The sequence below is a fragment of the Scleropages formosus genome, chromosome 1, assembly GCF_900964775.1.
Source record: "Scleropages formosus chromosome 1, fSclFor1.1, whole genome shotgun sequence".
Lineage (NCBI taxonomy): Eukaryota > Metazoa > Chordata > Actinopteri > Osteoglossiformes > Osteoglossidae > Scleropages > Scleropages formosus.
Genome location: NC_041806.1, coordinates 43,979,903 through 43,991,585, shown reverse-complemented (window position 1 = coordinate 43,991,585; position 11,683 = coordinate 43,979,903). Strand labels below are relative to the sequence as shown.

The following is an 11,683-nucleotide window of genomic DNA, read 5'->3' as shown; positions in this document are numbered from 1 at the left end:
GGACTGTCAAGCTTGTGAGTAACTTGAACTGTCTGTAGCATCTCTGTAAAGACTTGAGGACATGCATGCAGTTAATAAAGAACCTGTTCCTTTTACCCTGAACCCGTTTCTTAAAATGTTAACACAGCATGTTTTTTCTATCGATGTCAATGGAAAGCAGGCCCCACTAAAGAATTTTACGTGAAAACACGAATATGATGACACCATAGATCAGTGTTGCACTTTCCAAGTGTTACAGTCTGAAACTTCACATAAATGTGATGCAGGATCCAACACAATACATTCTGAAAATTTCGCTTCTTCATTTTTCTGATGTCTGAAGTTCCCTTTCAGTTGAAACCGTTAAAATATGAAGACACTGTAAAACAGTAATGTCGCTGCTCTCTTGAATGACCTCATAAGAAACGCACCATTACTTCCTCTATTATGGACCATGATGACAATGCAGTCATCAGACAAAGCATACGCCCAGCTTCAACTGTTGTAGCAACTAAGGATGTTAAGAGGAAGAAGGACAAGAGGGAAATGTCTGCCACTTGAGTGTAATTAAACCTTGATCGCTTCTTAGTGGACTAATGGCAGGTCTTGGGGCTTGCTGACCACTGGGAAATCGGTTGGAGTATAAGAAGGAATGATCCAAACTTAGGAGACCAAGGCAGCTGGAAAGTGAGCTTATAACAGATCTATCCTGATTACTGCTGGACATTAGCATCTGACAAGAGCAAGGTAAGAGCTAATAGAACCTGTTCAACCATATTCAACTCATTTCAGTGATTTGTATGATTTGATTCACCATGAGCTCTATACTGTAAATTAACTAAATGTACCCTGAAGGAACTTTAGCTGAAACAAAAGGTGAAATTAATATTTCAACATTTTAACGAAAGATGAGGTATGAATGAAATTCAGTTCAAAGTGCTATGAATTGCTGTCAGCTTCTGAAACACATAGCAATAACAATGTCTTAGGATATAGCAAAATTTTATTGCTATGATCAAGATACTTATATTTAAGTTTTGTGATTTACAGGATATTTGACAGAGATCTTACTTGTACTTTCAACAAATGTTTGATATTTTGACAGTTTTTCTCAAAGGTGTAATTTTACTTTTGGAACACTGAAAGTTCTTAATATTTCTTCTCAACTTAAACTTGTAAAAGTATGATTATTCAGGTTTTGTCAATTTTCACCTTCAGAAAAAGCCTTGAGTGAAGTGCTTTGATAAACACATTGAAATGATCTAGACTGTGATCTGACTAGTGTAACATAACCTTACCAAAGACTTTGTCTCATTGATTATTGTGAAGAACTTCTCAGCTGGTGAACTGAACCAGATCAGTGTCACTGTCTGTTTCCAAAGCTTGAAATTTGTCAAGTGACTCACTCATTTAGAAATGTCATCCATACTGCTTTGTTATTGCACACTGTGAGGTCTGAAACACACACTGCTGTCCACCTGCAGCCCTGTAGATGGGTAGCTGGTGTTGCTCCCATCGAGGTTGAGAGTACAACAATTTACATTAGGGAATATGGTACAGTGGGTGCGGTGGCGCAGTGGGTTGGCCCACAGTCCTGCTGTCCAGTGGATCTGGGGTTTGAGTCCTGCTTGAGGTACTGTATGACGGACTGGTGTCCTGTCCTGGGTGTGTCCTCTCCCCCTCCGGCCCTATGCCCTGTGTTGTCGGGTAGGCTCTGGTTCCCTGGAACCCTGTATGGGACAAGTGGTTCTGAGAATGTGTGTGTGAATATGGTGCAGTTTGTGCTCCCTTGCCCTCCTCACCAAACTTGTTAGATATGGCAAGGTGGAAGTGTAGCAGTTTCCCACACTTCCTGTCTGACATTGTATATTAATTCTTGCTTTTAGAAATAACACATCACACACACATCATCTGAAACTGCATGTCCCATACAGGGTCACAGGGAGCTGGCACCTAACCGGGCAACACCGCAAGGCTGGAGGGGGAGGGGACACACCCAGGACAGGACACCAGTCCATTGCAAGGCACTCCAAGCAGGACTCGAACCCCAGACCCACTGGAGAGCAGGACTCGGTCAAACCCACTGCACCACCGTGCACCCTGCTTTTAGAAATGATCAAACCTTAATGTCGTTCAGTCTTTCTTGGTCCATATATTACATTTAGTAAATCAGCTGAGGTTCATTTCCAATGCAACTAACAATGTTAAGCTTCAAACAACTATTTAACCTTATATACAACTGGACATTTCTTTTGCTTGAGAAGTTTAGGGTAAGTACCTTGCTCTACGGGAGTACAGATGGAAGTACTAGCTACAAATTGAATTAATTTGTAAGTAACCTCTTCCTTTTTCTTTTTTTAGGAGAAAAAACCAGCCACTTATGATGAACTACAGCCATCCTGGGACGTCTCAGAACTTACACTTCTGTTATGAATCCTCTAAGAAGTCTTGTCCACAGTATATTTATTCGATAGCATTACGAGTTCCTCTGTACATTTTTTTTGCAGCTGCCATTCTCCTCACAGTCTTTGGAAACCTTCTCGTCATCATCGCAATAGCTCATTTCAAACAGCTCCATACTCCGACTAACTTCCTCGTCCTCTCCCTGGCCATCGCTGACTTCCTTCTTGGAGCGATCACCATGCCACCTAGCATGGTTCGTTCAATGGAGACCTGCTGGTATTTGGGCAATTTGTTCTGTAAATTCCACAATAGTACAGCTGTCACTTTAAGCACTGCATCCATTGTTAATCTTTCCTTCATATCTATTGATCGATATTATGCTGTCTGTAAGCCCCTACAGTATCAGACAAAAATCACAAACTGTGTCACTTTGGTCATGATCCTGATCTGCTGGAGCCTGTCTGTTGTTACTGGGTTTGGGATGGTATTCCTAGAGCTGAATATCTTGGGCATTGAGGACTTTTATTATGAAAACATTGAATGTGTTGGAGGCTGTATTTTGTTCCAAAGTTTTGCATCAAGTTTTACATCTTCCACTGTCTCATTTTACATCCCGGGATTCATTATGATTGGTATCTACCGGAAAATCTTCCTCATAGCAAAGAGACAGGCTCAGTCTATTCAGGCCTCAGGGTGTCACAAGGCCAACTCTGAAAGGAGCAAAACTCAGAGCAAGATGGAGCAGAAGTCCACCAAGACCCTTGCAATTGTTATGGGTGTTTTTCTGTCATGCTGGTCCCCCTTCTTTCTATGCAACATCATTGATCCAGTCATCGGCTATTCCACTCCACCATTACTGCTTGATACACTGGTTTGGATCGGCTATTTAAATTCAGCATTTAATCCCCTGATTTATGCGTTCTTCTACAGCTGGTTCAGGAAAGCCTTCATAACGATAATATTTTGTGAAATATATCATCCCAATTCTTCAAGAACAAATTTATTTACAAACTAGAACAAAGATTTTGTTTTATAGACAATCAATGAATTCATGTACCTGAGGTATGTAAAAAAAAAAAAAAATCAATGCATGACAATTAACTAACTTTAAATGAGCAGTTTATCCTCAAGATGCTACACTGAACAAATTCCTGTTTCCGGTGGTAAACAGCGCGACATTGGAAAACTGACTGACTTTGAAACAGTCTACAGTAAACAAAAAATGTCCATGTACATACAAAGAGTGAAAACAGTTGAAGATGGACAGTGAGAACTAGACATAAAATTTCAATAAAAAGCATCAAAGTAAGGCAAAAATACAGTTAATAAATAGTACATCCACCTGTTTCAAAGTTACCATGATTGTGATCTGCTGGTCTGTCTTGTTATTACATGGGTATATTATGGTATTTCTGAATCTGAACACTTCTGGCACTGAGCTTATCTACGGTGTGCAATTGAGTTGTGAGGGCAATTGTCTTCTCTTTCAAAGCAGGATATCTGTTTTGACTTAGTCTGTTCTTGCTTTCTTTACCCCAACCCTTATTATTATCCTCTACCTTAAAATCCTTTGTATTGCGAGGAGACGAGCCACTTCTGTTCAAAGCACAGTCTGTGCAAATGTGAAGTTGAAGAGGAGAACCATTTTGATCAAGACAGAACCCAAAGCCACAAGGAGTCATTGTTAATGCTTACCTCTTCTGTTGGACCCCGCTTTTTGATGTCACTTTATTAACCCATTAACCGTCTTTTCTCTCCTTTCGTTCCCGAGGTTACTTCATGGTTCGCCTCCTTGAACTCTGGGATAAATCCAATTATTTATTCTTTCTCTTTCAGCTGGTTTAGACAGTCTTTCAGAACTACTTCTGGAAAAAAAATAAAGTAAGACTGATTTTGTTTTTTAAACTGTTTCAAATAGATTTTTACATTCACTTTAAACTGTAAATAGGAATTTTCATATGTTTTGTTCAGTGAAAAGAGAAACACTTAAAAGGTTCATAAGCTGGTATTTGTTTTACTTACGCGTACACATTTTATAATTGATTGAAAGTTTTTTGCAGATTTATTTCAGTCATGGACCAGAGGTGAGTAGTACTAATCCAACAAGAACCAGTCATGTGTGAGAGCGTGAGTTGCTCAGATATAAGGAGAGCCCTAAAACTGTCATGACTGTGAGAGTGACATGGCATTCAAGATATACAGGACATGATGTTATACTCCATGCGAACATTGCAACGGCTGTACACGAAGACCCAGTCCATCCTACAACATGAAGCCACAGAGGACACCATCTAGCCTAGCCAATATACATCTCCATGACCCAAGACCAAGAAGATTAACTACCTTCTCCATCCCACCAACAAATCAAACCAACAGGGTACCAACATGAGTATTTCATTGAGGTTCTCAAGTGGGCACCTCCCTTCGTCGGTGTTTCATTGAATTAGGTCCACGACACCTCCAGAAGGCTCAACAGTGCCAAGAAGGCCACACCTTCTTAATCACTGCCAGCTGCTTCCCATTACTAGCCACCTGCCACTAATTTTCCACCATTATACATCTCCCTCCAACCTGCAACCCCACCTTCACTGCTCTCTTTTCAACCATAATCACTGACTTGCCTTTTCTGCTGCCTCACACAGCTCCTTCACCACCACCTTTAACGAACGGCCTCTAATATCAAATTCCCCCAACAATGATGTAACTGGTTTAGCCACAAACCTTCTAACACCAACCTCCTATCATCGTGGAGATCTTGACGGTCGAGGCGGACTCAAGTGCGAGTGGACTGCCAAGGGAACATGGCCGGTTGGTACCCTAGGAGGGAATGTAAAGCTGATGGATACTCCGAGGCATCCCCAAAACGCCTTCCAAACTCGAGAGGTAAACTGGGGACCCCTGTTGGATACAACGTCTTCGTGAAGCCCAAAGCACTGGAACACCTAGTGAAATAATACTTCTGCGGTTTGAAGTGCGGTTCGGAGTTTTGACGTGGGGATTAACCGACAGGCTTTGGAGAACCGATCGATTAGGGAAATAATCACCGTCTTACCCTCTGAGGGGCGAAGGTCCACCAGGAAGTCCACTGCAACATGTGACCAAGGACGTGAGGGCACTGCCAGCGGCTCCAACAGTCCAGCAAGCCTCTGTGTCGGGGTTTTGGCCTAGGCACAGGTGATGCAGGCCTCCACGTATTTTTGGACATCCTTGCGCATCGAAGACCACCAGAACTAGCCCTGGAGTAGGGAGGGAGTATTGCGCGCCCCAGGATGGCCAGCCTCCGGGGTGTCATGAGCCCACCGCAGGATCGCCGGCCGAAGCCAGGTCGGCACATATTCTTTCCCAGGTGGCCGGTTTGAGGGCCCAGGTTCAGTGGCCTGAGCCTCCTGGAGTTCCTGAAAAAAACCCCACCTCACCGGAGCCACGATGCATTGCTGGGGTAGTATGGTTTCGGAGTACACAGGAGCTAGCTTGGGGTCAGGGATGCGAGACAGAGCATTCGCCTTACCGTTTTTCGAGCCGGGCCTGTGGGACACAGTGAAGTGAAAGCGGGTAAAGAATAGGGCCCTCCTGGCTTGACGCAGGTTCAGTCACCGCGCGGTCCACAGATACTCAAGATTCCTATGGTCAGTGAGGCCCAAAAAGGGGTGCATCACCCCCTCAAGCCAGTGGCGCCACACCTTGAGTGCCAGCTTGATGGCTAGGAGCTCCCGGTTTCCCATCTTGTAATTTTGTTCGGCAAGGCTCAGCTTACTACAAAAGAAGGCACAGGAGTGAAGTTTGGCTGGGTCCCCCTGGCGTTGGAACAGGATGGCCCCTACTCCTACAATCGAGGTGTCGACCTCCACCATGAATGATAGCGAGGGGTCTGGGCACCAAAGAATGGGCGTCGAATTGAACCGCGCCTTGAGCTCCTCAAATGCTCGCTGGGCCTCCGTGGCCCATCCCAAGCATTGTCCTTTGCCCGCCGTGAGCACCATCAGGGGGGTGGTGACAGAACTGTAACCCAGAATGAACCGCCTATAAAAATTTCCTAAACGCAAAAACCTTTGCACCTCCTTCACCGTCCTTGGTCGCGGCCACTCCATAACTGCCCAGACTTTATCCGGGTCCATCTCCATGCCTTGCCTGCTCAGAATGAAGGACTCTGAAGTCTGACGAAAAAGACATTTTTCCCCTTAATGTACCCCTGTAACGCCTCACATGCTGTTATGAGTTAGAGGAAGACACCAGGATATTGTCTAGATACAAATGAAATCCATTCATTAATCATATCCCCTAGCACATGGCTGACGAAAGCCTGAAAGACCGACAGCGCATTGGGAAGACCAAAGGGCATTACGAGATACTCGTAGTGTCTCTGAGTGGTGCTGAAGGCGGTCTTCCACTCATCTCGTTCCCGTATACAGATGAGATTTTACGCACTTTGGAGATCCAATTTTGTGAACCACGAGGAACCATGAACCTGTTCAAGTGCTGCTATGATCAGGGGGAAAGGGTGTGGGTAATAGACTGTAATCGCATTCAACCCCCAGTACTCTATACAGGGATATAACCCTCCTGTCCTTTTTTGCCACAAAAAAAAGAAAAAAAATCCAGCAGAAGCAGATGATGTGGAGGGCTAGATAATGCCAGCACTGAGAGCTTCCTTGATGTATGCCTCCATAGCTTTTTTGCTCCAGCTAGTATAAGGGGTATACACAACCAGGCGGCGGCGTTGTGCCCAGCAGGAGGTCTATAGAGCAGTCCCAGCTACGATGTGGAGGAAGTTCCGCTGCGCAGGACTTACCGAAGGCTTCGCTCAGATCATGATACTCAGGGGGAATAGTCACGGGGTTCTTCACCTCCGGACTTTCTATCGAGGTTGGGTGGCAAAGTAATGTCAGACCGGCTGTAGCACACTGGGGTCCCCAGGCCACCAAGTCCCCAGTGCTCCACCAAAAAACGGGGTCATGTCATGCGAGCCAAGGGAAACCCAAAATAACCAGAGTGTCGGGGGATTAGATGATAAAAAAAAATCATCTCTTTCAGATGGTAAACCCCCACAGTCACCTTTAAGAGCTCTGTACGGGAGCTCACCACCTCCGAACTGATAGGTTGTTCATTCAATGCACTGACCTGTAACGTTGTGTCACACTCCTGAACCGGGACCCCCGTGGAGTGGGTTGGACCACAGTCCTGCTCTCCAGTGGGTCTGGGGTTCAAGTCCTGCTTGGGGTGCCTTGCGACGAACTGGCGTCCCTTCCTGGGTGTGTCCCCTTCCCCCTCTGGCCTTACGCCCTGTGTTACCGGGTAGGCTCCGGTTCCCCGTGACCCCGTCTGGGACAAGCGGTTCTGAAAATGTGTGTGTGTGTGTGTGTGTGTGTGTGTGTGGTATTTCCCCATGTTTTAATAGTTTTCCTGTAAGTGCACCGGTTTCCATCAACAGACACAGTGAATACAGTGTATCAGACGACAGTCTCTTGCAGGACTTCAATTTCCTTCCGCAAATTTAAAACATTACAATTTGCACACATTAAAACAACCGAAAACATCAACTGTTGAGTCATTTGACATTGTCATCTTGTTACTCATCGTAAAAAAATCAGGAGCACAAGAACCAAAATGTAAATATTGTACAATCAAACCATATTATCTGTGTTCCATTCTTATTCTTATGGATCTGTTCTGATTGGAGTCATGTTGCACTGACTCTGCAACAAACAATTTTTTCCATAAATCTGAAGAAAGTACAGTCTAAAAAACTGAAAAATGTTTATATCAAAAAATGTTTCGGAAGTTATTATATAGTAAATTACTACTTCAGGTTGATATTGTAACTTTTTGCCCTTGATCCGTATTTACTTGTGTAGCGCCACCCTCCATTTTGCCTAATTATGAGGGTGGTGCCCTAGGTTCTATTCCAATAGAAAACCCAAACTCAGGTATTTCAACAACAAATTTAATAAATTCTCCAAACCCCCATAGAAATATCCATCCATCCATCCATCCATCTTCCTCCGCTTTATCCGGGGCCGGGTCGCGAGGGCAGCAGTCCGAGCAGAGTACTCCAGACTTCCCTCTCCCCGCACACCTCCTCCAGTTCCTCTGGGGGAACCCCAAGGCGTTCCCAGGCCAGCCGGGAGACATAGTCTCTCCAACGTGTCCTGGGTCTGCCCCGAGGCCTCCTCCCAGTGGGACAAGCCCGGAACACCTCCCCAGGGAGGCGTCCAGGAGGCATCCGGAACAGATGCCCGAGCCACCTCAACTGGCTCCTCTCGATGCGGAGGAGCAGCGGCTCTACTCCGAGCTCCTCCCGGGTGACTGAGCTCCTCACCCTATCCCTAAGGGTGCGCCCAGCCACTCTGCGGAGGAAACTCATTTCTGCTGCTTGTATCCGCGATCTCATTCTTTCGGTCATGATCCAGAGTTCATGACCATAGGTGAGGGTAGGAACGTAGATCGACCGGTAAATTGAGAGCTTCGCCTTACGACTCAGCTCCCTCTTCACCACAACAGACCGGTACAATGACCGCATTACTGCGGACGCCGCACCGATCCATCCGTCAACCTGCCGCTCCATTTTTCCCTCACTCGTGAATAAGACCCCGAGATACTTAAACTCCTCCACTTGAGGGAGCAACTCCCCCCTAACCCGGAGGGAGCAATCCACCTTTTTCCGACTGAGAACCATGGCCTCGGATTTGGAGGTGCTGATTCTCATCCCCGCCGCTTCGCACTCGGCTGCAAACCTCCCCAGTGCACGCTGCAAGTCTTGACTTGATGAAGCCAACAGGACCACATCATCCGCAAAAAGCAGAGACGAGATCTCGCGGCCACCAAAGCAGACACCCTCCGTTCCCTGACTGCGCCTAGAAATTCTGTCCATAAAGATAATGAACAGAATCGGTGACAAAGGGCAGCCCTGGCGGAGTCCAACATGCACCGGGAAAAGGTCTGACTTACTGCCGGCAATGCGAACCAAGCTCCTGCTCCGGTCATACAGGGAACGAACAGCCCGTAGCAACGAGCCCCGAACCCCATAATCCCGAAGTACCCCCCACAGGATGCCACGAGGGACACGGTCGAATGCCTTCTCCAGGTCCATAAAACACATATGGACTGGTTGGGCAAACTCCCACGAACCCTCCAGCACCCTAGTGAGGGTATAGAGCTGGTCCAGTGTTCCACGGCCAGGGCGAAAACCGCATTGCTCCTCCTGGATCCGAGGTTCGACTATCGGTCGGATTCTCCTTTCCAGTACCCTGGCATAGACTTTCCCAGGGAGGCTAAGGAGTGTGATCCCCCTGTAGTTGGAACACAATCTCCGGTCCCCCTTCTTAAAAAGAGGGACCACCACCCCGGTCTGCCAGTCCAGAGGCACCGTTCCCGAACTCCACGCTTTGCTGCAGAGGCGTGTCAGCCAAGACAGCCCCACAACATCCAGAGACTTGAAAAACTCGGGGCGGATCTCATCCACCCCCGGAGCCTTGCCACCGAGGAGTTTTTTGACTACCTCAGCAACTTCAGCCAGGGTAATGGACGAGTCCCCCTCCGAGTCCCCAGCCTCAGCTTCCTCTACGGAAGGCGTGTCGGAGGGATAGAAATATTCAAAGTTATTAACCCCAAATTGGAAATCCCCTCAAAACGAATGCAAACATAAATAAAACAACCGAACAGAAAACACACGTACACTCAATATCTTACAACAAGCATGAATAACCTTGGTGCTACACACTTCTTCATACTCCGGAGTATTTAACACACGTAAAAACCCCTCGTTGCAGGCCTGGACGCAGCTCGTGTGCGTTGAGACCCGAATTATGGGTCGCTTCACTCTTGCGAGCAAAAGAGGAAAAAAATCCGCAGTTTACCTTATCCCCGTTCACTCGCGTTCGGGGCGGATGAAAACTCCAGCGATGCCCGAGGAACTTCGCGCGTTACCAGTAGCACGAAGCGCTATCGGGTTCTCCTCAGTCCTCCTCCGTCACACCGGCGTAGCAGTTCGACGAGACGGGCTGAGCCTGAAACTTGCCGGTTTAACTGGACGTCTCGTCGGACCACGACGAGGACACCGCAAAAACTAAACTCGCCAACACAATCCAACTGCGGAGAAGCGATATTTTCTCCCTGGTTACTTGTCCAGCAACCAGAAAAATATCGCCTCCTGACACTCTAGAGCGCTCTTTCGAACACCTCCGTCTCACACTCTCCTCCGCACGCTCTCTTCTCTCTCGACCCTTCTAGAAAAGTCTCAAAACTTTTCCCCATTCGTTCCATCCCCCCTGTTCTCTCATTGGTTCGGCACCAAACTGAACCCCCCAATCAACTCACAGTGCGTGCAAAACTAGCACAACGTGTAGGTTGCGCCTGTCCCAACATATGGTGGTAGGGCTTCAACCAAACTAGGACCCCACTTTAATGAAGCTTTATTCAAACTTTCAAAATTAAACACGCAACCTAGTAGCGCTACAGGGCTACACTTGTATCTGTATGTATTTGGATTTTCTTGGTTTACCGATTCAGTCTGTGTTGTTTTGACCCAGTTCTGTTCTGTTGTTAATTAAAATTGTGCAAAAATTTCCATCCATCCATCCATAAATAACTTCTTGTCCGAAGCGGGGTCGTGGTGAGCCGGAGCCATACCCAGCACCACAGGGTGCAAGGCCGAAGGGACACAATGAGGACAGGACACCAATATGTCGTCAGGCACCCCAAGCAGGGCTCGAACCCAATACATGTCACACGTGCCACAAAGGCCATGCCATGCCACTCCACCATCCCCTGCTGGTGCAAAAATGTATTGTATAAATTAAATTTAACACAGGCTCCACATGTACTCCTGCATGATTCAGCACATTTTGCTTAGAAATGATACACTAGGGTGTAAGACATCCTCAGAAATATGAAACCTGCTCTTGTAAGCACAATGCTTTTATTATGATGACTGCCACTGTGTTGGAAGCTGCACATATTTTTGATGTCTGAACTTTCTCTCAGGACAAACTGTTAATATGTGAACACACTGTAAAACAGTAATGTTGCTGCTCTCTTGGATGACTTCATAAGGAACACACCATTTCTTCCACAATGATGGACCATGAACAATGCAGTCATCAAAGAAAGTATACACCCAGCTTCAGCTGTTGTGGCAACTAAGGATGTTAAGAGGAAGAAGGGCAAGAGGGAAATGTCTGCCACTTGAGTGTAATTAAACCTCGATCACTTCTTAGTGGACTAATGGCAGGTCTTGAGGCTTGCTGACCACTGGGAAATCACTTGGAGTATAAGAAGGAACAATGCAAACTTTGGAGATCGAGGC

General features: G+C 46.4%; 1 protein-coding gene across 1 annotated transcript; it reads left to right on the top strand.

The window, feature by feature from the left end:
* Positions 1 to 556: 556 nt before the first annotated feature.
* Positions 557 to 3,397, top strand: LOC114911876 (trace amine-associated receptor 1-like). The gene is made up of 2 exons (XM_029256165.1): positions 557 to 726; positions 2,341 to 3,397. Exon 2 carries the CDS (start codon positions 2,360 to 2,362, stop codon positions 3,395 to 3,397), a length of 1,038 nt encoding a protein of 345 aa, XP_029111998.1. The 5' UTR covers positions 557 to 726; positions 2,341 to 2,359.
* Positions 3,398 to 11,683: the final 8,286 nt, after the last annotated feature.

Coding starts and splice junctions, on each gene's coding strand:
- LOC114911876 (XM_029256165.1), top strand. CDS start 2,360: ATGATGAACTACAGCCATCCTGGGACGTCTCAGAACTTACACTTCTGT.